This window comes from Salarias fasciatus, assembly GCF_902148845.1.
Source record: "Salarias fasciatus chromosome 7 unlocalized genomic scaffold, fSalaFa1.1 super_scaffold_4, whole genome shotgun sequence".
NCBI classification, from domain to species: domain Eukaryota; kingdom Metazoa; phylum Chordata; class Actinopteri; order Blenniiformes; family Blenniidae; genus Salarias; species Salarias fasciatus.
Window position 1 is genome coordinate 7,636,458 of NW_021941229.1, and position 26,651 is coordinate 7,663,108.

General features: G+C 43.3%; 2 protein-coding genes across 2 annotated transcripts in view; both read left to right on the forward strand.

The window, feature by feature from the left end:
* Positions 1–16,510, forward strand: part of igsf9a (immunoglobulin superfamily, member 9a) — a gene marked incomplete at its 3' end in the record, with an annotated part of 62,587 nt that extends 46,077 nt beyond the window's left edge. The window contains exons 12-19 of the mRNA XM_030085599.1: positions 3,415–3,565; positions 3,846–3,957; positions 5,453–5,643; positions 9,519–9,736; positions 10,113–10,197; positions 14,233–14,403; positions 14,793–14,829; positions 15,136–16,510. Coding sequence (XP_029941459.1) covers positions 3,415–3,565; positions 3,846–3,957; positions 5,453–5,643; positions 9,519–9,736; positions 10,113–10,197; positions 14,233–14,403; positions 14,793–14,829; positions 15,136–16,510 — 2,340 coding nt within the window. The remainder of the gene's footprint in view (positions 1–3,414; positions 3,566–3,845; positions 3,958–5,452; positions 5,644–9,518; positions 9,737–10,112; positions 10,198–14,232; positions 14,404–14,792; positions 14,830–15,135) is intronic.
* On the forward strand, positions 16,498–20,098 carry LOC115382416 (protein turtle homolog A-like). The gene is made up of 3 exons (XM_030084135.1): positions 16,498–17,382; positions 17,928–18,001; positions 19,809–20,098. The coding sequence occupies exons 1-3, from the start codon at positions 16,511–16,513 to the stop codon at positions 19,970–19,972; spliced, it is 1,110 nt and encodes a 369-aa protein (XP_029939995.1). The 5' UTR covers positions 16,498–16,510; the 3' UTR covers positions 19,973–20,098.
* Positions 20,099–26,651: the final 6,553 nt, after the last annotated feature.

Here is a 26,651-nt window from a genome sequence, read left to right on the forward strand (position 1 = left end):
ACCTTGTAAAATACCAAGTTTTTCTCATCGTTGATATGTTATATAAAGGATTTCTTTATTTTGACTCTGAGAGGAATATTTTTTATCTAATGATGGGTGGTGTTATTGGGTGGTGGGGGCAAAAAAAAAAAAAAAACAAAAAGCTGAGAGTGTACCTTGTGTGTATACGGCTGGAGCGTGTGCATGAAGCAGCACGTGTTGATAACCTGGAGGGTTTTCCTGGTTGATTCCAGAGTGGCAGAAGTCAGGCTAACAGGGGAAGTGCTGGGGGCAGCGGGGGGCCCGAAAACAATTCCGCTCAGGCAGTGAGTTAAATAAAAGGTTCCTCTGTAAAGAGTCTGCTGGGTGTCAGAAATGAAGTGTGCCAGGAGTAGATCGAGCACCGTGAGGAATCATTGGGTTCATTGGAGGAAAAGAAAAATGTTAAACTCATTGATTTCTTATCTTCATTTTTCGGATGATGATTTCTGGGCCAAATAAAACCCTCAGATATGATCACTGGTTATTGGAAAGATGATTTGACAAGTTCAACGTAAAATTTTATATATTAAGGTAAATTTTTATGCTCAGTGCTCAGTTTCAAGTAAAAATATGCAATGAAATATGGCAGCTGTCTTGTGGAGTCATGATATGCAAATGAGATGAGTAAATGTACTTCCATCTTCGGCTTTTTGGTCATATTTTATATTGTTTCCACCCACGGTATGCCTTTAGCTACAAACACAGCCTTTTAAATAAACGGTTTTTAGACACATTGCAGAATTTAGCACCATAAAAAAATACAATGTACAATAAATACAGACTTTTAACTCTTTTTGCATTATGTTTTCAAGTGAAAATAGAAAATTTACATTGTGTTTTGGGTGTCCGTTTACACAACTACAGTGATCACAGCCACTGAAAACACAACTTTTTGGAAAATAGCTCACAAGGTAGAAGTTTTTAAAAACACTCTGACTCCATCTCTGTGGAAAAAGGAAAGCCTTTCTGAAACGCTGCTACTGCACATTATTGTTGCATTGTATTAAATTGATTTTCTATACCTGCGCGAGTAGGCAGACAAATGGAAACTCTAAAAAAAAGCGCCGTGTTTTCACTTGAAATGTTGTTTAAGCTTGTTTCCTTTAAATCGACTGTAACATTTAGATAGAACAGGTTGCTGTCTCAGGAGTAGCTGGACATGATATATCCTGTTCTTCCATCTACTCAAAGAGAAACCGAGACTAGATTCCCCGTGTGTATTGGTTTATCTGAAAAATACTGTAGGTTGCAACAAGTATCAGAATAAACACAGGCATTTTCCACTTTCCCTTCCAGTGTCCGGTTGACTCATGATGACTAATTCAGTACTTGAGGAAGTACACGAGTCTATCCAATCAGGCCTCGTAGGGGGGCTAGCACGGTTACCTCTCCCGACACATTTGACTGCGCTTGACCTCGGCTTGTGGGTAGTAGTAGCTGGCAGAGCCGCATCACGTAGGAGGCGCGTTTTAATAGCAGTTGGCGCAATAGTCGTCTAGGTTTCCGAGGCAGCGCGTTCGGACTCTAATTTATTCCTCTCTGCCTCGCCCTCCGCCCCCTCATCTGAAGATACGGGTGAAGGAGGTGCAGACGGAGGCAAACGGCTCCGCAGTCCGCGGTGCCGGAGTCGCTTAGCCGGCCCACGACTTACTTATTCATTCAAGTATGAAGAATTCGATCAAATCCTGAGTATAATTGCAGCGCTGCGCCCAGGTATTCCATTTCACTGGGACACGTGTTACGCCACAGAGGTAACAGTCTCCCTAACTGCCATTTTCACAGCAATGCTGAGGTGTACCTTGGCTAAGTGATGAAGAGTGTGGCCAGAGGCAGAAAGCCTGCTCAGCCCGTCAACTGCTGCTGTGTTTTTTTGCTCCACGGAGCAAACAGCTGCTCAGGAGGTCAGCGATCCAATAAGCGAAGGTAGCAGAACACATTCACAAACGGCAAAAAGGCTCCAAGGAGGCCAAATCATGTCAGAGCACTTCTATCACGACGACGTGTGAATTATTAATCCAGCATGCAAGCGTCTGAAGTTTTTCAGACAAAATCAACCCAAAGAAACCTGCATCCAACATACACAGACAAACTCCTGACCCAGAGACTTAACATTCCAAAATAAATAATAATACATGCAGTCATGAGCAAGTAAGAATAATACAACTAATTTGAATAGTGTGTCTGACAAGCAGGTCTGTGTTGCAACACATTCAGGTTTCCTCCTCAGGCTATTTAGAAAGACAGGCGCCGTTAATGATGATTTTATGGTATAATCAAGCTCCTTCCACACCTGAGGGCCCAGACGAGCCACGCTGACGCTCCCACATTTTACTTTACTTTTCTCAACCTTCTGCAGTGACTTGTTTTTCTTTTTCTTTCAGAGATGTGATAGAAGTGAATCAAGTCAAGGTCGCAAAGCAAAAAAACGCACATTATATAGGCCTCATAACATTCAATACGCCTTTGAAAACTTTTCTCAAGAATAAGTCTATGGAGGCTGAGAGGAACTTTTCACTATTTTCGATCACTTCAGCTCTTTTCTCATTTGAGGCTCCTCTTATATGCCAACTTAGATCGTTTTTGTGTTTTCCTTTCAGAAAAGTTTAGCGTTTACATGATAATATTTTAAAAAAAGATGCAAGTGTTCAAGTAGTGGGAGCTGTTGTTTGTTGGCTTACTGTCAACTATAAAACTGCCAGGAGGGTCATGACACTGCATGACTTTTTATTCCTGTTTAAGTATGAATAAAGCTTAATTCCACTCTAAAATGAAATGTGAACGCCTGAAAACTTTGTTTGGAATTAAGTTTAAATCTGAAAAAACCCACCGGTTCATTCTCCAGTTATATGTAGAATAGGCGTGGCTTTATTTGGTATTATTCGTTCGGCTGCACGGGCGCATAATAGCTAGAGCTTCAAAATAAATTGAGAAAGAAAGAAGAGCAAAATCACCGCCAAAATGATTGGTTTACCTTTGGGAGATGGAAGTACGTCACAGCTGCCGCCTGTCCAGTCAGAACGCTTCGCAGCACCCAGCGTGAAAGAGGATTTAATCCTTGGTTTTTCCCATGTAAACATGAATATAATTCAGATTTATTTAATTTGGAATAAACCGACGTGAAATTAAAAACACTGTATAGCCACACTCACGCTAGAGGCCGCCACTGTTGTTATTGTCCGTGTCCTCACTCACATGTGCAGAACATCTGTTGAATACCTTTCATGTTGAGCATGAGCAGTCACAGCGTTTCTGCCATTTACAAGAAGATGAGACCCAAAGGTTTTCGGAAAGCATTTTTATTTTTGATAATCTCCTTGTTTATTTTTTAATCTCATTCTGTTGATAATCATTCACTGCATTAAGCATTTTATTTGTTGCGTATTTCCTCATCAGGTGGACCCCGTTCGTCGGATTTCTTACTCCATCGAACCCAACGGTTCCCTGCTGCTGCAGCCCCTGGGTAAAGACCACCAGGGGGCGTGGGAATGCAGCGCTTCCAACCGCGTGGCCTCCGTGAAGGCCGCCACGCATGTCTTTGTCCTGGGTGAGTCTGCAACTTACCGAGCCAGCTCAGTGATTACATGAGCCATCCACATTTTTAGCCTTTTCACCTACTTTTATTTATTTATCTTCTTGCCCAAATTGTTTTTTTCTGTACACCTGTGTGAAGCTCGCCTGTGCGCAGGCCGGGTGCCCGCGCCTCCGCTCCGCCTCCGACGGATAAATGCGGCGCATGTGGAGATGGCCTCTAAACCCTTTGCGGTATCGGGGAGTTGAAGTGCTGGCCGATTTCCATCAACTCCTCTCCACTCCCTCCATTACAGGAACCAGTCCCCATGCGGCTACCGCTCTGTCCGTCTCTCCGGGGGTGAAGCAGGCCAACATATCCTGGGAGGCAGGCTTTGATGGAGGATCAGCGCAGACATTTTCAGTTTGGTGGGTGTTAAAGCCTCCCACTTTCTTCTCGGGCTGTAACCATGGCAGCCATCGACAGCGCTGGTATTACTCTATTGATCTCCAGGATGAGGATTTCATTTATCTGTTATCACTTCTTGGCAGCTACAATAAGAAATGCAGGTGTAGAGCGTAACTCCGTAATGCGGCGGCCATGCTGGCTACAATCGGAGGTTATGGACAAAGGAGAGGGTTGTGCATGTGTTTCTTGTGAATCAGCATATTTTTTTTAATATTATTTAAATATCTCGTGTGATGGAAAGGGACAAAAAAGGAGCAAAAAAAAAAAAAAAGATCCAAAACTATGCTGGCATATAAATACTGTCGTCATCATCAGTTCAATAAAAGATCAAATAGAAAACGAGAATCAGGTCATTTTGTGTTTGATGTCGGAGAAAGCAGCTGAAGATGTACAGAAAACTTTATCCAACTGTTCATCTTAATCTCATTGGAACCTGGCAGCGCTGCATCAGATACGAGTTATCTCACCCGCTTAGAGGGAACTGGGTCATCGTTGCGCGGTAACAAATACAAATTATATCAAAACATTTAAAAATAGCCGAGCCGATCGATAAAAGCAAGCCGTCAAAGCCTCGGCTTGTCCCTCACGCAGACAGCCCGGTGCGTCGGGGTTACTCCTGAAGCGAAGAACGTTCAATCAGAGATCACCGACTTCACGGAGGAACTTTTAAACAGGATCTAATGTGACAGTTGTTCTCCGCTGACGTTTTTACTTCAATCTTCATTTGTTCCCGCGAAGGCCAGATGTGACTGCAGACGAGGTGTTGTTGGTGTTCAGCGAATCGTAGCAAATGAAATTTTGATGACCGTGTGCTTGCTCACTGGGCAAATATTCACCCCTTTATTCTGGTAAAGTCAGTGTGGGACAAGAAGAAAAACACCCACACATCTTGAGGAAATTAAATCCAATCGCTGCTCTGGTCTGCTTTATGCACAGCAGCCATGCAGTCCTCATGCTAGCTTCTGATTGATCTTACCAATTAACCCACCAAGTTTGCATTCAATACCCTTTTTGTCTTTCCGTAAGAAACACGGCCTTTAAGTCGAGTCGTAGCTGTCACTCTCAGAACAACACTCTCATTTCCAGAGTGACATGACTCATTCTCTCTCCTCTTTTCAGTCGGCGAGTCGGTTTTCTCTCAGCCTCAGGGTCAAGTCATTTGCTCGGTGTGAAACTGTGGTGTGGAAACTCACTTCTGGTGGAAACACGGAAATCAACATAATTGGAGTTGTAAGCGCTCGGTGCGATAGCGGGGATACATCAGCGCTGTCTCTGCTGCACAATCCGGAGCTCATGATGACTATGAATGATTAATGAAACCTACTTTTCTGTCATGTTTCATAAAACCAGAATCCCAGAGTTCCCCACCGCTCTTTTGTTCTCACTTTCTTTCTTTCTTTTTATTTTTTTTTCTTTTTTTCTCCCACCCCTCTTGGTCCTCTCCCGATTCTGCAGGGTGAAGAAGATTTCAGCAGGCGCTAATGATGGGAAGCGAGAGTGGTTCTCGGTGCCGGTGCCCCCCTCCTCCGGCACCCGGCTGCAGGTGACCGGCCTGTCTCCCTCCACCAGCTACCAGTTCAGCGTCCTGTCTCACAACAGGATGGGGATGGGCCCCTTCAGCGACATCGCCATCGCACGGACACTGGGTCAGTAGAATGTCTGTTAATCGACACCGGGTTTCACCCAGTAGATCAATTTAGATCCTCCTCTGACATTTATACACTGAAAAACAGTCGTTTTGATTGCCTCAGTGAATAAATGTCAGCAGGAGTTAATGAAGGTTCCTTCAAGTTTCCCACAGGCCAAACTGATATTTGCACTTTCTTTCAGAGTGGTTCATCTCCCGTGCTTTATGCACCTGTGAGCAAAAAAAAAAAATCCCCATTGCATGTTTAATCAGTAAAAGAAGTAAAAAATGTCCAATTTATCTCAATGAATTATTAAGTTACACAAGATTGAGTAAGGTCATTTTTTTTGTTAACTCACGGAGAAGTTATTTTATTATTTTTACTCAAATTTCACAAGGAAACTAACCCATTTCAGTCTAAGTGGGATAATTTTGTCCTTTTTCAGAAATTTTAGTATCGGTCCAGTTTTGCATCACCAGTTAACACTTCATGAATATTTGAAAGTATAAGTATTTACCTATGTGACTTCACGATGTCTGGAAAATAAACAAATGCTATTCATATTTGTTTTCAGAAGATCTCATATTGTTGATATCTTGTATCTTTAAGTCACCTCTATATTTAATAAATGCATATATAGATCAGCTTATACATTCTTCTTTTTTCCATAATTACTGCTGATGTCCTAAGATATAATGTATAATTTGTTCTAAATATGGTTTATCAGTTTTGACATTCTGAAACACACTATGCAGTACTAGAAATATAACAGGCCTAAATCCCAGGAGGGAATTCTCAAAGAGGTCTCTGCATTGAACCATTTCTGTATCATCAATGAAAACTTTGTTTGTTTTTTTCACCAGTAAATGTTCCATTCATAGTAGAAATAAAAGACACGGCAGTTGTACTCGAAGCGATAGCTGCGCACCTGTAAATATTTATCTTGCATTTGTATTCAGGCTTGAAAATCAGACAAAAAGTCAAAGACCTGTGATGATTTTTCATTCCTCACAGACCTCCAGCCGCCGTCGATGTACCGTACATGCTTTGATGCACACAATCCACCCGTGAGGTGATGGAGCAGAGAAACGCAGTCTGGTTGCAAATGTGGAGTTAATTCAGCGGAAGAAAAATCATAAAAATATGTTTCGATCTGATTAGAGATTGACAACCAGCGAGGTTGTCCTGTGTTTTTTCTTTTTTTTCATGGGAACCAACAGAAGACTAAAGCCCCGTTTACACGACAACAGTGCTGGGAGCCTCTGAAAACACAACTTTTTGAAAATGTTTCAACTTTGTCTCTTTGGAAATGGGGGAAAGCAGCATTTCAGAAAACTTGCACTTTTCCCCCATCAGCTGCTGTGGGTTTTCAGTGACTCTGAGTGCCTTTGTCATGTAAACAAATCCCCAGAACGCAATAAAATGTTCACGTTTTCATTTTAAAACATGCAAACAGGTCCCTCCACTGCTGTGCTTTGTCTTAATGTAGTGATTTTTCAAGGCAAGCTGCATAAATTGTCATGCATAAATTTCCTTCTCAGGTATAAAATTTGGATGGAAATAAAAGCCAGGGCTTGCTTTGTAAATGGTATTGCTGATTAATCACTCAAAGTTAACAGCATTTTTGGATTTATGGAAAGTAGAAAATGTCACTTCGCCATTCACCAGAGCTCAGCGTTTCATTTTGACTGATTTATCTCTGAGATTTCCTGTATTCTCTCCAATTAGACGAAAGTGGAGTTTCAGTAAGTTGGTTTTTTTAAAGAGGAAGAAGCTTCAGAGGATGAACTGAGTCCAGCTCTTTCAAAAGCTTTTACTGTATTGGTCGTTCCTCAGTATGAATAAGAAACACTGGCTGAATAGTTCTCCTTTAACCTTTTCTACAGCAGGGGTCGTATGTCTTAAGGTAGTTTTGTGCCTTTCAGCTAGAAAAGGATCTTCAGTTAAAAATAAATAAATAAATAAATAAAAGTTGGCCTTTCGCCTTGGGCAAAATGAGAAACAAAACCTGAATTTTTCACCCTCTGTTGCTCCTCTGAGCTCCTTCTGGCTAAATGTATAGAGGCTTTATGAATTGTTGCGCCTCATCCTGTCAGAAGTCGGGGTTTTGGATGAGGCTTTCTCTGGAACCACAAGAGTTAAATGTTGCTTTTTGCCTCTGGAAATATTTTATCGTTGTGGCCAGCAGAGTGTGGACTTCTGAGAGATCACGAAAATACCTTTGAAGATGCAATCCGCTGCTGGATAAGGAGTCAATAAAGTAATATGAAATAGCATGTAGGCTTTTTTTCGCCCGCCCTCCTCAGAAGGTTTGTGCTGGGAGGCGACGCAGTGACGGCTCAAATCTGAAGAAACAAACGAGTGGATCTTGTCATTTTTGGTTTTGGCATTCTCCACGTCTGCCTTTCTTCTTAGCAGCTCACCATCGCAGACACTATAATCCAGAAATGAGCTTTGAAGATAAAGGCATACGCTGTGTGTCCACAAAGTGTCTGTCACAGGATTAATCAAACTTTGTGAAATGTTGCTCTGTAATTATGACATGAAACACAGGAAAGGTTCCTCACATCCTGTGTTCAGTTTCTATTGAAAAAAAAAAACTGTTATAGATACTACTTTTGTGCATTTTAATAGCAATAAAATGTTTCTGTAGCATCCAGTAAACCCCTGGGCTACATCACAGTATCAGAATTTAGAGTTTTCATGTGCAAACAAACTCCCCGAACACAGCGGAAGTTTTCATCTTCACTTGAAAATGTGTGAACGGAGCCTCAGAATAAAGAGGAGAGTACACACACTCCAGTCTGTCCTGCATCAAACTTTAAAGCATGTTTCAGTGTTGTTATTGGATTCCCCGATCTGCATTTGTTCGACGGATACCGCTTTACACCACCTGGTGGTTTAACGTGGTATTACATGACTGGACTAACTAGTTAGTGGATTTATTAACTAGCTTATGTCACTGTTTTTGCAATCGAATACAAAAACCTTGAATAGGATATGACAGTGGATATATTTCTATTGATTATTGAATATTTTAAACAGCAAATAGTTTTCATTTTAATCATTTGTTCCAAGTGTGTTAAAACTGACTTGGTGATATAGTTTACACAAAATATTTCTTTCATGAAAAGTTATTGTTTGATATTCCAGCTATTTAGCTTCACTTTTACAAGCGTCTTTATGAAAGATGATCCTGATGGAAAAGTGAATGGTGCATCGAAAGGCTAAAGCAGAACTATGCAACTTTTTTACTCCAATAAATGTTTTTCAGAATCCCTGTGGGGGTAAACAAAGACATGGCACGGTGAATCGCCGGTCCCTCCACTCCCCCCGGGGTCTGTGTCCTGAAAACAGCGCTTGCAACTTTCAGAGGAGCGGACCCGACTTCATCTCACGAGAACAAACCTGCTTTACGGCACTCATATGGGAGTGCAAGTATAAAAGCGCGTAAAACAAACATGAAACCCTCGCAAGCGTTAGCAACGCCACCCTTAGGTGCTCACGGATGGCAGAACCAAAAAGACAGAAAACCTCTGTCTTGTCTGACGAGCGGAAAAAAAGGAAACGGGAGTGGGACGCTGTCTGCACGCTGGGGCGGGGGAGTCGGGGAGGGGGAGGTGATACGGAGAACGTTTACGACAGTGAGCTTTCACAGGAGACCAGTAGGGGGAGCGCGAGAGCAAAAGTTGCACAGTTCTGCTTTAACAAACATGAAAGTGAACTGTCACATTTCATTTTTGCTTGACTGAAGTTTGAAGAATCTGCTCCTCTCACACTTTAAAGACTTTAACTTCAGTGGCAGCTCCAATTTCTGCTGCTGTCATTAAATTTCTCCTCCTAAGCATAACATGCAAATTGACTGAAACCCGTCCTCCTTCCTGCTGGATCAGGTTCTACACGGAGGAGAAATAGACCAAAGCCCCCCACGTCCCTGTTGGCCGGTCGGGGCCCAACGGGGGTCGTCCTGCAGTGGTCTCCTCCTGAAGCTCAGCAGCCCCCCATCACAGGCTTCATTCTCCAATCCCGTACTGAGCAAGGGGACTGGTTCAATTTGGATGAGGACATCAGCGCCAATGCCAGCGAGACCGTGGTCCCCGGGCTGCACAAGGTAACAAGTCCGTCGGGACGCTCCGCCCGAGACTGATCGGCTCCCGCCGCTTGTTGAACACTTTGGAGAGTTTCATCTGGGCCTTACCTCCATGGTTTCACTTTGGAGGACTCTCAATTATGCGCACTAGAAGCAGTCATCACTTTTCTGGCGTCTTTCAATCTCTGCTGGGCCGCCTCCCCTTCTCTCTGGGCCCGTTTCATCCTGCTTTTTACTCCCCTGTACGGGCCCGCATGAATTCAAATGAGCTTCATTAGCATTGCAAGCACAGTTCTGTGTTGACAAAGTGTGGTTTTATCCTCTGTCCTCCCCACTGTGTGTGTGTGTGTGTGTGTGTGTGTGTGTGTGTGTGTGTGTGTGTGGATGCTGGTCGCAGGACTGTGTGTACGAGCTGCGCCTGCTATCTCGTCGTGGGGAGTTGCTGAGCGAGCCCAGTCCATCAGTCAATGTCTCCACCATAGGTAGGTGTTCGAGAGCAACCTTGCCCCCTTTCACATCCTCGCCCCACCCCTCTGCTTCCAGCCATCCTCCGCTCAGTCTCCCTGTCGAACTCATTCCTCTCTCCATACTTCTCCGCCGCTCTCCCACCGTCCCTGTGTTCCCAGCGTCAGACTCGAATTAGAGCAGGCCCCCAGGGAAAGCTGTCCATTAGAGGCCTGAGTGATAGAAAAAGCTCCTCTAATAACTCCTCCGAAGAGTTACTGATTGAATTTGTACTTTTTATGAGTGCATGTGAAACGAATGTTCGATGTAGGTCCACAATTCCTGCGTGTCCCAACAATCGCATGTTTTTAATGCGGAATATCGATCTGCTAATGATCGCAGGGTGACATCGAATAGAAGTCATTTGTCCAAAACAACGGAGAGCTGGGAGAGCCTCATTCTTTAAGGCAAAAAAACAACACACACAGATTTCAGCAAAAATGGGGTTAATACAGGTCAGACGTCTTTTAAAGGTCTTTTACAGTAAATAGCGGTCACATTATGCACGCATTGTCTGTTTCATTGCATACCCTTGCAGTCTAATGTGATCCAGCTGAAAACAACGAAGCTATAAATTCTGCTTTTCTAAAGCAAATCATCTTCCATTTGGCCACAATACATGAGAGGAGCCGAATATCAGAGATAGCTTTCAATATAATTCAGTCTCGCTCAACACTTCTACAAAGTACAATGTCAAAAAATAAAGTATGATTACATTAAGAGCTCGCTGGTGATCTACAGACAAACTGCACATTGTTACCTTTGCAAAGTAAGAATTTATGGCCACACTGAATCACTGAGACTACATCATCCTACTAAAATGTTTCTCAAGGTGGATTTAAGATATCCACATGCACAATATACATATCGCAAGAGTTGAACCAAAATGACTTTTTTTTTAAATCAACAGCAGGTTTCACATATACAGCCCAATTCCACCTTCAGCGGAAAATGCTGCAGGAAATAACCTTTAAATTTAAACTTTAATGATTTTAGACACAAAGTATACGTAACGAAAATGTCTATATCTTCGCAAAACTGAGCGTTTATTATCGATAATTACTACAATTTCAACTTCAACAAGCCAGTTAATGACAACTTGTGCTGCAGAATACGTTGAAAAAACTAACTGTTGTATCAACCATGTTTTTACGAACGCAGCCTGACATCATGGCTTTGAGGCTAGTTTGAGAGCAACGAGGTTGCCAGCTTTCATGGCTGCATCGCCAATATCTTCAGTGTGTTTTGTCTGCTTTCTTAGAAACTTTTTCAGTTCGCTTGGTGGTTTGGCTGACCAGATTGTAGCCCCGTACAGGCCGGTTTTGGCCTTGAGTGTCCGAACGTTACCCCAAAGCTGTGATATGAACCATCACATTATAATGAAATACAGCTCTAATTAACACTCAGTAGCCCCTGTGCTTCAGTCTCACTCTTAAGTTAATGTTGAAAGCAAATCTTGATATTTCCTGAAATACATTCCTGTCAATTTTGCAGCTCAAAATGTAACATGAAGAAAGTTCATTATAAATTAAAGGCGCAAGCGGCATTGGTCGGGACCGAGCCTCCCCGCCGGCCTGCGACTGAGACGTCCACCCAGGAACATGCAAGTTGTTAGCATCTCCCTTTGTCTAAGATGTAGCTGTTAGCGTCTGTCATCCACTAACATGTAGCTGTTAGTATCTCCCATCCACTAACATGTAGCTGTTAGCATCTACTATCCACTAACATGGAGCTGTTAGCATCTCCCATCCGCTAACATGGAGCTGTTAGCATCTCCCATCCACTAACATTGACTTGTTAGCATCTCCCATCCACTAACATGGAGTAGTTAGCATCTCCCATCCACTAACATGGAGTAATTAGCATCTCCATTCCACTAACATGGAGTAGTTAGCATCTCCCATCCACTAACATGGAGTAGCTCGCATCTCCCATCCACTAACATGGAGTAGTTAGCATCTCCCATCCACTAACATGGAGTAGCTAGCATGTCCCATTCACTAACATGTAGCTGTTAGCATCTCCCATCCACTAACATGGAGTAGCTAGCATCTCCCATCCACTAACAAGCAGGAGTTAGCATCTCCCATCCACTAACATGGAGTAGCTAGCATCTCCCATCCACTAACATGGAGTAGTTAGCATCTCCCATCCACTAACATGGAGTAGCTAGCATCTCCCATCCACTAACATGGAGTAGTTAGCATCTCCCATCCACTAACATGGAGTAGCTAGCATCTCCCATCCACTAACATGGAGTAGTTAGCATCTCCCATCCACTAACATGGAGTAGCTAGCATCTCCCATCCACTAACATGGAGTAGTTAGCATCTCCCATCCACTAACATGGAGTAGCTCGCATCTCCCATCCACTAACATGGAGTAGTTAGCATCTCCCATCCACTAACATGGAGTTCTTAGCATGTTCCATCCATTAACATGGAGCTGGTGGCTTCAGTCATCCACTAACATGGAGTTGTTAGCATGTTCCATCCACTAACATGGAGTCGTTAGCATCTCCCATCCATTAACAAGGAGTAGTTAGCTTTTGCCATCTGCTTTCCTGAGTCACTGAATGAAGTCATTGAGTGTCAGAGTTTGATTGACAGCTGCTGTCAGCTGTGTAACTGCTCTGCATGTCCATATATGGTCATTTCAGTTAGAGTGGAGAGAGGAGAAAATTACAGTTTCCTTCTGCGAAACAACTGCTCCTTGTACCTTTCCTGTTTGGCAAAACTGAACAAAAAATATCACGTTTGATAGGAAAATTAGTTGTCTTTCAGTTGGTGAGGCTTTCAGATCATTGAGACTTTTAGTTTGGACCCCAGAGGCCTCAGTTTGTGAGAAGCGCGAGATTTTTCCCCATCCGGCTCCATTATAACTGAGAGCAAAAAAAATGCAGAGCGCACCCCAATTCTTACCTGTGTCAACATGCATATATCATCATATTTCCCCACTTATGTTACATCATCTTGTTCAGGAGAACCTGCTGGAACTTTACGTGTGCTCGGTTTGTTGATAGCAGTCACGGTTTAGCCGCAGTCGCCACTTGTTTGAGGTGCTGAAAAAAGGCGACTTTTTTCCTTTTTTCCCCATTATAACGGATGAGGGCCGGAGCAAGGCAGGATTTCAGACTTCCAACTTTGAACGCTAATAAAATCCACACCGTTAGACTTTTGACAAAGTTGTTCACAACTTTTGTAGAGAAATTTGTCCTCTTTCACGTCGCGTGACTCTTATGTGTGTGCGACAAACGGTCTCGGAGGAGATAATTTTTTCGTGAGGAGTGATTTTGATCAAAATTTTACTTTGAAAGGGAAATAGCGGACTTCCTGTTGGATTTAGGTCAGGGGTGTGAGCGCGTGAAATGTAGCTCTTGATGAGACGAACGCATGAGTGTTGGTTTGATCTCTCTCCGACATTCCTGCGGGCCGTAGCGACTGTTTTAGACGTTTTTTGGGATCTAGGTGGCGCTAGAGAGCAGATGGGGCCAATTTTTCCATTTTATAAAATTTTTCGCCGGTCATGATTTGCGTGCCAAATTTGGTGAGTTTTCGTGCATGTTTAGGGGGTCAAATTCGCGTTTATTTGGGCGTTAGTATAATAATAGAGAACGAGGAGGAGGAGGAGGAGGAGAACGACAAACGAACGAATAACAATAGAGACCTTGCCCTCCGGGCATGGTGGCCTGCGGCCACCATGCCCTCCGGGCTCGGTCCCTAATAATAGATTAAATACCACAACTTTATGAAAAAAATACATACAGAAACTTAAATTCCATCTATATTTTTCGCAATAAATCAGAGTTACTGATCTATAAATATAAAAAAAAAGGCGACAATATAACAGAGATATATTCGAAACTATTCTTAGGTTTGTGTTGGCCTCCATCGCAAGCAAATGTTTAATTTTCCCTAAATGGTTTAACTTTTTTATGATTAGATTTGGCTTGACACCACAGTCCCGCTTTCATTTCATTTACCTCGATACATCATGTTGAAATGATGTCATAGGGATGGAGATCTACCCCGCCACGTCCCGACTCCTGGAGTTCGTCCCGGAGCCATTACTGGCCGGCGTGCTGAGCGGGGCCGGCTTCATGTTTTTGGCACTGGTCTTGCTGCTGGGGTTCGCCTGCGCCGTCAGCCACAAGAGGAACCGCCGCCGCAGGAGGAAGAAGGATGGTAAAATGCCCCTCACTCCCGAGACCCGGCAGACACTCACTTTGATGAACTGCATCATGAATATCATCATTTATTCAATAAAATATTGAAGCCCCTTCCAAACCATTATATAAATCAAACCCTGCTTGCATGGATTTGGCACTTCTCCTGTCTCCTGCCCGTCCATTCACTTGTAAAAGTTATTGATGTCATTTACATTACTCACTAATTAGGGTAATTTCTCATTAGTGGCTGATAAATGTAAGTGTAATTAACTTTTTGGACAAGCTTTTGTGCCTTGGGCCTTTTAATGGGCTCTTATTAGGGCTGATTATATTTTTACTTCTTGGTCATTGTGGTTGTTTCCTAATGAGTCAGATATCATCTTGCCCCCTTTTCCTCCCTTTCAGAGCCCCCCACTGCCATCTATAAATGCTCCCCATCAATGTAAGTACCCCTTATCATTTCATTCTAAACCTCTCTCTGACCTTGATTCTTCCACTTTCCTATAAAAGTGTTGACAGTGATAGCACTTTATTTTCTGTTGAGCTTTTTGGTGTTTTTCCTCATCTCGTCTATTCTTGCTGCAGTTTTTTTTGGTCTTCCACCGTCTACATCTCTCCCGCCCCCTCTTTTTCTCTCTCGCTCAATCTTATTTTCTCTGTCTCCATTTCCCTTCCTCTTCCACCTCCGGTTTTTCTTACCATTTTCTCCTGACACCCCTCCCTCCTCCTCATTTTCTCTCTCTCACAGAAAGACTTCAGGCACCAGCAGTCCAGACAGTGTGCTGAAGAAAAGCCTACTCCCAGCCAACTCCCTCTATCCCACATCTTCCTCTACCACCACCTCCTCCTCGCTGCAGACAGACTGTTCCTCCTTTAGCTCTGACAACCATCATAGGCGGAAGCAATTCATGTCCAAATACAGCCAAGGCTCTCTCACTGAGACGACTTCTGCTCTGATTTCTCCTCACATCGAGATGATTTCTCGGGGTCCAGATGGACGATTCGTAATCTCACAGTATGACGACACTCAGAGTGTTCGCAGTAAGAAAAGCGGAAGGTATGATCAAGCCTCACATGTCCGAAGATCTGCATCGCTGCATTCAGAGAGGGAAGACCGGAAAGACTTGCCTTTTGTGCTTTCTGTGGATCTCCCGCCTTGCAAAGCAGGGACTTATTCTGGAAGTCGAACCTGCGGCATGCCCCTGCACCTGCCCTGTGATGACCCCCGCTCTGTGGATCCCAAAGCCAGTTGTGACGGCTTCCCTGATCTCAGCAGCATGTGCTCCAACAGCAGTTTGTCCACAATCCCTCATTACAACAGAGACTTTACGCCCACGTTCCCAGTGCTTCCACATATCCGCTCCGGCTTCGGTCAGCCGTCCACGACCGCGAGTACCCTGGTGCTTCAGATGGAGCACGAGCGGGAGAGGGCGAACCTGAGCCGCTGTCTCAGACTGGCTGTGGAGCGGGAGGAATTGGAGAGGGAGCTCCAGAGGTACACGCTAGAAAGAACTTCCACGAGGGAAATAAAGAGAGAAGAGTCAGACACAGAGAGGACGACGGATTCGGGTGATGGGATTATGTGGGAATACAAGAGCAAAACCTTGCCACACAGACATCCCCAAGGCAACAAGGAGAACTCTTTCTCTTCATCTGCAGCCCATTGGGAGGCCCTTTCTCAAGTTTCCACTCCTTGTCTGATCCCTTCTAGGACCCGGCTCAGCTTGTCTTCACCTGCCTCTTGTTTTAAGTCCGGCAGCCATCATCCTTCTTCATTCTTTGCCAAGCAGGCCTCTCTCCGATCTGAGGAGGCAGGCAGTTTTTCGAAAGACAGATTAACTCTCCCACATCTCTCCTCAAAGCACCAGAGACATGAAAGAGCACAGGCAGCACCAGAGGGCTATGATAATTCACCACAATCCACAACCTTAGAAATGCAAACGAGTGATTCATGCTCCGAGGCACAGAGACAGAACAATCTTAGTCATGGCAGCTATTCAACGTTGTCTTTCCACAGCAATAAATACACTGGAAGATCTCATTCTGCTCTCCATGCATTGCAAGACTCATCGAAAAAGGAGTTAGCACTCCCCGGGCACTCTGCTGAGGACCAGTGTGTGGAGATGAGTGTTGATGGGCCAGACTCCGAGGAGTGTGCAGCGCAGCCTGCGAAGCCCATGCTGCACCACAGGATCGCCTCTCACCTGCAACATGGACGGCCGCTGAGTCACAGAGGCCGACCCGAGGTCATCACGAGGAGCACAAGCTTCAACTTCCGCAGCCCAGCTTATGCAGATGACGTTACCAGAACCCCACGGCCTTCAGAACCAGAGCTCTGGAGATCTAAAACGTGGAATCCTAAGAAGCGAAGTCAGAGCCTTGACTTGAGGCGACGGAAGGAGAGTGGATTCCTGACTCCGGACGCCTGGATCGACTCTCTCAGTCAGGAGAACTGCTCTGTTTCGCCTTCCAGCCCACCCGACCCTCTGTTCAGGAAACCTCAGAGCTCTCCACCTAGAAAGATTTCCAAATCTCCTACGAATTCTCCTCCTGCCACCCAAGCTGCCTTCCATCCACCTCCCGCTGTGGACCCTTTATCTCCCATGAGCAGTTTGGAAACGCCCGTCCCAGATCCGGGCGTGGCCTGCCACTACGAGCCAAGAGGAGAGGAGCCACCTTTCCTAAATGCTGCCAAATGGCCCGTGGCCTACCAGGAGGGTGTGAAAGAGGCAGAGGGTTACACGGAGGCCACCAGCGACGAGTCCATAAGCCTCCCGCCCAACAACAGCGATCAGGGGTTGCTGGAAGCGGAGACAGGAGGTTTAGAGGGGGTGGCGGATTCCGGCGGCAGCTACAGCAGTTACGCCAGCAGCGGCCGAGGCAGCATGGAGACCGCCACCGGACAACTCTCCGTGGGTCAACTCCCGCCGGCGCTCAGCAGCTCACCTGAGACTGTAGACGACACGCACAGCCACCAAATGGAAGCAAGCCAAAGGTAAATAACACACAACAAATGATGTGATTTATGGACAAAAACCAGATAACTTAGTTTTGCAACATGCATCAAGGTTTCATTAAAATTTCCTCACTAAATAGTCTTATTGCAGATCAAAACACATCTTCAAGTTATACCTCAGACAGCATTGAGGGTAAACTTATACAAAATATAAAATATATTTGAAGAGCTCATTAAAACATTAATTTAAGTATGGTACCTTAACCTAAATTATTTAAAAAAAATGTTTGAAAGAAAACATCTCTTCATCATGTTTACCTGTTTCAGGCTTGATGTAAGAATGGTTGAATGTTTTGAAACGTCAACACGCCCACACCCGACCAGCCACCAGTTCAAACTGTGACGAAAACTCGCTGCCGTTTGTGTGCAAGACACAAACTGAGGTTCACCGGGATAACCCTGCTTTGATGCACAGTTTACTGGCACTGCTTTGACATTTATAGACATTAATGAGGGCGAGGGTGTGCTAAACATCCCAGCCGTGTTTCTGTTTGATCGTAACTGATGTTTGGTGACCTCTCCAGGAGAAAGGCCTCTGTGGATGAGAACTATGAGTGGGATGCAGCTGATATCTGCCCACAGCCCGGAGACCGTGACGGTGAGCCATTTGTCTTTTCATATCTGCCGTGTGGTTTATTGTTTGGTACTCACACAGCCGGTAAAATGCACAAACGTGTCAGAACGATACTTTGCTGCTTTCTGTCGCAACATCGATTTGAACAGTATCTTCATTTTGACTTTAAGTGAAGGTGAAATTCTGATTTCATTTACATGTATTTACAATTTAAATTCCGGGTGTGTCCACGGTGTTTTCTGCTGAGTCTCTTCTTGTCTGCTGTGAGCTTTTACTCGGATGCTTTGTGTGTTGGTTTTATGTCTCTTTGTGGTTCGTAGTGGTTTTAGCTCTGAGCTCACGTTGTCTCTTCCTGGTGGCTTTATGACTTTTTAAGGGGAGTGTGAATGTCTTTTTGATCTGCTGTTGTGTCTCTTATGTGGTTTTGTTGTTGTATTTTGTTTGTTTTTGGTAGATTTGTGCTTCTTTGAGGTGGTTGTGGTTCTGAGCCACATTGTGATGTGCTCATGTCTCTTCCTGGAACTTTTGTATTTCTTTTGGCAAGTTTTAAGTAACTGTGTGACCTTTAAGCCAGTTTTGTGTTCTTTCGCCTTCTTACATGGTTTTTATGTTTATTTGTAAAGCTTTTGTAGTCGCTTGAGACTCTCATTGTGGTGTTTCCATGTTTGAGTCAGTTTGTGTTTGTTTTATATATCGGCTCTGCCTTAAGGCCACTTTTTAACTTTCCTCTTTCTCTTTCTGATGGTTATGTCTTTGGGATGTTTGTCATTTGGAGGTGCTTTCAGTTTCTCAAGAATGAATTTCAGTCTCTGAGTGACACTATTGGATTTCCTTATTGCACTTTTTGTGCCTTGGTCTCTTTGTGTGATGTTTTCAGTGTTTTCATCCACCTTTCACACTCCTTGATGATGCTGTTGTTTAAAGTGTTTGTGGTGCTTTTGTTTCCTTTGGCTTTTTCAAAATGTTATATGTAAAAAAAAAAGAAGAAAAGGTTGTATGTGTTATTGTGGTGATTATGTGGTATTTTGAAGTTTTTTTTTTTTTTTTTTACATGCTTCTGTGACTTTTGGGAAGTGTTTGGCTCCGTGCCAGGGCTTTTCAAACTTTTTTCACCGACGGCCACAAAGAAAACTTTACACACAGCAGGGTCCCTCCATGGAGGTGAACTTTGTCCCTGAAATCCTCAGAGTTTTTGCACTCTCTTGCCACTCTGTAGTTTATTTCAGCCATTTTTGGTCACCAGCAGAAACATTTTTCTGTGATTCGACGATTCAGAGCCAACATCTTCTGAAATAGTGGTTAATACAAACAATATGATTTGATTGACTCATACAGCTCTTTATATTATTCATTTTATTATTTTTTCCACATTATTTAAAAGGGATATAATATCTATATATCTTTTTTTGTCTGTATTTTGTAGATGACATATTTGCAAGAAATGATTTTGAAAAGATAGATAAAAATGAATATCTGGCTGCAGTTTGGACACATCTGCTGTTATGTGGAATTCACTTTATGTCTGTCAAGACAGATTCAAACATCGTAGAGAGAGAAAAATTACATTTAATCGTCAAAGAAACAGACATGCATATCACACTCAGATATTAATCATTTAATTTGATTGATATTTTCAACTGCATGTGCACAAACTCACCTAAGAGAAATGTTTTAGTTGTATCCAATATTAAATCCACAAACTGTGAGTCTCTTACGTGGCAGAAGGGACAAAGCCAACAGGGTGCAGGCTTTTAATAAAATAACATGGAAGGTAAAATATTAGAAAACTCACAGATGCTGCATTTTTTACAAGTTTCTCTTTCCCCCACAGGCCTGCTTCCTTCATTGAATCTACTGAAGCCAGCCCCGCACTGTAGCCTTCCCAGCATGCAGTGCTCCGGCGAGGAACTGAAAAATTGCACTCGGCTTTCTCTGCTCCCGGGGCATCAAAGCAGCTGCTCTGCTGAGCCAGAACCAGACACTGTGCTGTTCTGACAGCGCCAGCCTTCGGCTCATCTCACCTGGTGTGTCCTTTCACTTATTGACTCGCATCACGAGGCGACAAAGCGTGCACGTGGCAGAAAGTGAGTTTCGCTGTGATCAATCTTTTTCCCCCCCTTGTCAAACAAACAAACAAAAAAAAAAAAAAAAAATTCAAGTATTCATTCTGGGATTTGTTAAGCTTTCATTGAAAATAATGGTTTTCAAAAGTAACATACAATTGGTGGAGATATCAAAAAAAGCTTTGACCTTCTCTCAAAAGCCTGAAAATTTCGCTTCGCTCTGTAATCCGCCGCTCGTTTTCCCCGGCGACAGCCTGCCAATCTGCCCGAGAAAATCTAAGCATTTGGCCACTGATGGATTTGTCACATTCTCTGGCGTTGTAGTTTTATCTGCATTCATCATGCGGCTATGACTCAATCACCACAGCGGGGACAAAACCGCCTCAGTCATCAGTGAGTGACTGCTTCACTCCGCCGATGCTTTCCTGTGGAAGAGATCATCCATCACCTTCCAGGTGAACAAAATAAGACTTTATGAGACGCCAATAAATAAGGAAGATGAATCGAAGATAAGAATGTAGCTGTGCTGTTTTCCTTGATGCTCACAGTTATCTACTTCTGCTTCTTCTTCTCCGCCCTGCTTGGATAAAAGAGCCGTTTTCTGCTTGTGCAGTGAAGCAAGACCTTTAATTACGCTCGGTAATTGAAGAGGGTCGAGTCAACTCGAGGGTTTGTCCTTGTTTATTTTGTTGGTCAAAAAGGGAAATTAGATTTTTTTTTTTTTGTTTTTGTTTTTTTCAATTTCAGCCTAATTTACCAAGGGTCACGTCACTAAATCGTGACCTTTTTCTTATTTTCCTCGTCACCCGCTAATTCTCGCCTCTCACCAGATAACAGTGGTGCTGATAAGTGGCACCTCGCTGGAGGAAACAAGACTTCCTCCGACGAGGGCCGGACAGTAATTCTGCATCACTCCTATCAGATCGCATGTTACTGTCGGGGTTTTTACGATGTTGTGTGTTCAAACCATATCAGCACATACTCGCACAAAAATGCTATTTCTCACAGAATCCCTGTTTGATCATGTGCAGATACGGAGCAGATGCTGCGTGAACACGGGGAATCCCGTAATTAGTGTCCAACATGCAAAAAAAGAAAAAAAAGTTTACCCAAACACCCAGCAACTAATTAAGATGGGAAAAGTGAGATACTTGTGAAATATCCAACTGGTGCTTTGTGATGCAGAAGCCACTGGAAAGCATTTGAAGTATGTTTTGTCCGCTGTAATTAAAACCATCTTTGATGGTTTGTTGTGTGTGTGTGTGTCTGTGTGTGTGTGTGTGTGTGCACAGTCTCTTTAACCCTCAGTGAAAAGTTTAGCGTTGGGACTTTGGGGATGGTGTTGTGTTTACTGACACTCGGGACCGGAGTTTACCAGAGAGGGAACGACATGAACTGGAGGAGCCGCCCCTGTTGTCTCTGCTGCGTCATTCACTCCCGGGCCTTTTTTTAGCCGTACAGTAGGCGAGCTATAGGAGGCCGAGGAGGAGGAGGAGGAGGAGGAGGAGGAGGAGGAGGAGGAGGGAGAAATTACACGGCTCACCCGGCACTGACAGAATCTACAGGCAGAGTCCGTCTGTTACGTAACGAGTGGCTGCTCATTAGATCCAGCATCAAATCGATTCGACGGAGTTTTCCTGTTTCCATATTCTTGCATATTCTTAAAAAATAATGAGATAAATCGTGTGTTTTTAACAGTTAGTTTGCAGAAAACACTTCAAACACTCCAGCTTGACCGCGAGGCTGGTATTAAATAACGAGTGGTTCATACAGCCAGACGGTGCTGAATGGGAACAGGTTAGTCAAAAAGAGGAAACAAGAATTAAAGCGACAAGATTTCATTTCAGAGCAAAGATAAACTAAGGAGCGGCAGATGGAAGCAGTTTAAGATAAATACAGATTTTTGGAGCGGTAAATGATTAAATGTTTTGGTAGTGGGAGTCCAGAACATTTGTAAAAATTGAGTGTAATTATTGAAACCCCACAGTGAGGAAATAATACGACAGCGAGACACAGAAAATGAGGCGAGAATTGTGGTTCTCTTCACCCTTTTAAAATGAGATTTTATTTTTTTTCAGCACATGGTACAGCTCAGATTGACTCCACTCACTTTGACTGGTGCAAACCATTTTTTGTTTCGTATATCAGGTATTTTTTTATTTTTTTTATTGGGCTTTTTCATGAAAATCCATGAGACATCTTCAATCAGACGACTGGATTTCAAACCGGTGATTTATGACACGTCATGCCGAGATTCAGTTCAATTAAGTTTTATTTCTACTGTAGCTACGTCTAGCCACTTTCACAGAGAAAAATCCAACAATTCCACACATCCATCCATCCATCCACCCAGACACTTTTCTCTCAGTGGGCGACTTAGAATCCCTATTGGACTTGAAAGAATAACCAGAGAAAAGTCAGACAGGTACAAGAAAAACATGAAAACTTTTCAAAAAAGCCTGGTCGACCTCTGACCTGCTGTTCATTGCTTAAAACAATCCCCTCATTGTCCATGTTTTCCTCCCGTATTTAACAGAGAGCTTAGTTCAGGGGCCACATACAGTCAAACTTTGATCCTGAGTGGGCTGGACCGTGCCGTAATAACCTCTAAATTCACACTTTTACAGATTTTGTGATGCAGACTCCTCCTAGAAAGGCTTGTGACCAGACAGGCCGGAGAAGATGCAGCCTCGCGGCATGCGCTGACTGACTGAACGATGAGCTGTGTTGAATTTGAAGGCTGAGCTCACTCGGACCTCATGCATTAGCGTGACATCCGTGAAATGCATTGATCTAACGTCTTAGAGGTTGAAATTACACCGTCGGCCGGAGCCTTCCCCGCCCGGCCTGTAACCCACGCCGCCGTGCGTTTCAACAGCGGACCTGCTTGAGTAAATAGCGAGCGTCCGCGGCCCCGCTTCGGCCAGCTCCCGAGGTGGATGCACGCCTGTGTTTGTTTGACTGAGGAGTCGCGGGAGCTTCCTGCTGTGTTACTCTGACAACCAGCCGCACTCGCGCAGGAAAAACATCTCTTTTAATGGACTCCGTGCAGCAGCGTCAGCGCATGCTTGATGTGCCTACCTGCTGCTGCCACTTCCCCCACAATATTGTCAAGCCGCATCTATTTTATTATCCCGCATGTGTTTATATCCGCCATCTGTGTGATATACATCGTGATGGTTATATTTTCTCCCATCACTTTTCAGGGACGAGTGTTTCCAGCACGGAGAGAAACGTGCTCACGCCCCACACGCTCGCTTTTCTCCATAAACAATGGAAGAAAGGAGGAAGGGAAAAAATGGGTTTTGCTTGCTGCTCCTCTAGCTTAAGGCTTTCACATTAGTCAAGCAAATAATTAACTCGGAAAGCCCACAGTGTACCAAAGCATTGTAGGGTATCCATCCTATAATTGAAATTCACTCATAGAGGCTACATTTACTGTGAATCAATGTTTCCCTTCTGTAGAACATTTTCATTTTCTCCTCTGCTCATATTGCACCTCCAGTCCATGAATGATCAAAACTCACGTGCTTCTCTGAGGGATTTGGAGTCAGCACTATAGACTCTGTGTGGTTCACGTTTTGCAGCCAGAAACCGAGTGTGTGAAAAGTCATTTTTAAGGACTTCCTCATGGAAAACACAGACTTGCTCCCAGCAGAACAACCCGCTGAGAGAAAGACGCCGGACGACGGCGGGCGCCCGGAAACCCTGATTGTTATACTGCTACCTCTTCCAGTTATTGTGTGTACTTAGGAGAATTAGCTGCAAAGCACGCGGTCTTTTATGACTCCTATTAACCACTGAAAGAATTATTTGCAAATGCCAGGAAGTGACTCTTGAAGTTCGAAGCCAATCAAGGCCTCATGAAAGGAAATGTCATATACAAATTGAAAAGAGCAGCTATATGGCGCAGGCGTTACCTCGGTAAAAGGTTTAAAACTCCTGAAGCCTAATTGGTGAGTAAACTCGACCCTTTATGCTGATTGAATGTCAGCGTCAAATTCACATCAGCCGTGTGATTATAGCACCCTTCAAATTAAAGAGATGGTAAATATTCGTTTGTAGTAAAATGAGTCCAAGTGAGCACTGCTGCTTGTTCTGTGGAGGAGAAACTGTGAGGTTATTGTATTAACACTGGAGCTTTATTCACCTACTTTTTTAATTTCCTGCACATTTCCACCAAAAATAATTCTTTAAATTCATTTTTGCTTTAGTAGAGGCATCTGCAGCCTCCAGTTTGAACATATCTTAAATGACTATCTGCATTGGAATTCAAGGTAACAAATCTGACATTTGAACTAAATGGTTTAAAAAAAAAACAAAACATTCCAACATTCACATTCCACCAGGTGATAAATGTTGAGTTTCCAAATCATGATTAAATCTCAGTGAAGAAAAGTCTTGCTTGAAAATAGTTTGATTCATTTCTCTCACTGGTTCGTTTGTGTGTTCGATCATGTGGAGATGAACAGCTACAAACTTGAAAGCAGGAATGTCAAACACATTTTAGTTCAGGAGCCACACACAGCCCAATTTCATCCGGAGTGCCGTAAGAACGTTATGCGACAACACAGAATTTAAATTTAGTGCAGTTTGCTGTATGGTTTCTCAGGCCAGATTGGAGCCTCTGTGGGATGGTTATGGTCCCGCAGACCTTATGTTTGACACTCCTTCAAAGACTTTGAAAATCACAAGAAACAAATAGAGACAGGTAAAGCCAACGGCTAAAACCTGATAGAATAACTTAGACGGCTAAAATGTGCTCAAAAGTCTAGCTTTACTTTGTAGTTCTGAAACTTGGTAATTATGAGACAAAACACGAAGAACATTATGAACATTATGAAGGTTTTTTCTCACATTAAATGTTCAGGATGTTTTGTTTCTCCAGGGAAGTTTAATTTGGTGTTGTAAGTTAAATAACGGCTCTTGTAGTCATGAAAGTTGCAGATGAATATAAATTTGGAATCTATACGGCTTACATTACGTGATTTTTCTCTCTCAGTAAACGTAAGTGTGACTCTTCACTGATATTTGGGGATCTGAAGCTTTATACTCAAACAAAAGACACTTTTTTTCAGCATTTTGCATATTTCAAAGTATTTTTTAAATGTTTTATATAGAAAAAAGTCTAAAAACCTTCAGTAGGTAGTATTTATACTGACAGAAAATAAAATATATTCTGTTTTTTGCTAAATCGATGGTACAAAGTGATGTTACAGTGGTGCTGGTGGTTCGTGTTGTTGCTTCACAGCTGAAAATCTAAAGCTTCTGCTTCTTCTTCCCACTGTCCAAAGACGCTTTCCAGGTGAACTGGTGAGTCTAACTTGGTCACCGATGTGAATTCGTGTCCGTAGACAATTGTATTTGCAGCAGCTCCTGCTACTTCAGTCCAGCTGAAGTGCGTGTAGATGAAGGATAGATCATATTACCTTAAATCCAGGTTCACAAAGACGAGGAGAAATAAGCTGATTATGAAGCAGTGTCCTTCCGAGTGGATAGAAAATCCCCGGGCTGTTTAAGAGATGAGAGCATTTTAAAATTTAAGGCATTGATACATTCCCTGATTCTTTTTAATGCCCCTTAAAACTTCAAGCTTCAAATGTCAGGTGCCATGTACCATGAAATATATATGAACAAAAAAAAAAAGTGAAGAGCTTAATGAAGTCTGTGTAGGTGGAGCTGGAAAACATTTGTGACCTACAAATTCCTTCTCTCAGTAGTATTACTCATTTGACATGTAGAATTACTTATTACAACTTATCATCACTATGAATAACTATTATATATACATAAATTGTGCATGTACCCCATAAAAAGCTCATAGTGAAGACGTCAGCTTTTAAACTCCTGAGAAAATGAACATTTAACTTTTTTTTTTTTTAATTTCAACACATGTTGGTTTTATCAGACCGAGATGAGCAGTTTAATGTCAATATATTCTGAATTAGTGGGTCGTCACGGTGCTCTGGGAGGCGATGAACTCGCTCGCCGCTCCATTCACACGACTCTGAACCACGGGAGCAAATTGATACGGCGCCCAGATAGTATATTGCACCATTCCGCCCCTCTGACACTGAGTGGGCAGCTGACTCCACCGACTGCTAAAATACTTGTCTTACATATGAACGAGCTTCTAATTATACTAATGGCATTAGTAGCGTTCCGGCGGACAGCAGCAGAACCCCCCCTTCCCCCCCCATCGGTGGAAATGTCACAGTCTTTTTTTTTTTAATCCTCTGCGAGTCCACTTATCTGGACTTTTTAACGGCGGTGACGGCGTGGCAGGACAAGCGCGTATTTCTGCTGTGAAGTGGACTCGTCACGACGCTGAGAGCCCCGGTGTGAGTGCGGCCCGGCCCCCCCGCCCCCCCGTTCTTCCACACTGTGCTCCCACTGTCGGCTGCACTCTGCGCCTCTGTTGTTTGTTGACACACGTAATTGGCTGGAATTATTTTTCTTTTTATATATTGTGTTTTGAGGAAGAAAAATAGAAAGATTTTTTTTTTTTTTTTAAAACCACCCCTGTAAACAATAATATGTAATCTGATTTATTTCAGGTCTTTCTGTAAAGGTTTCCTTGTTTTGTTTTGTTTTTTTACCCTTATAGATGG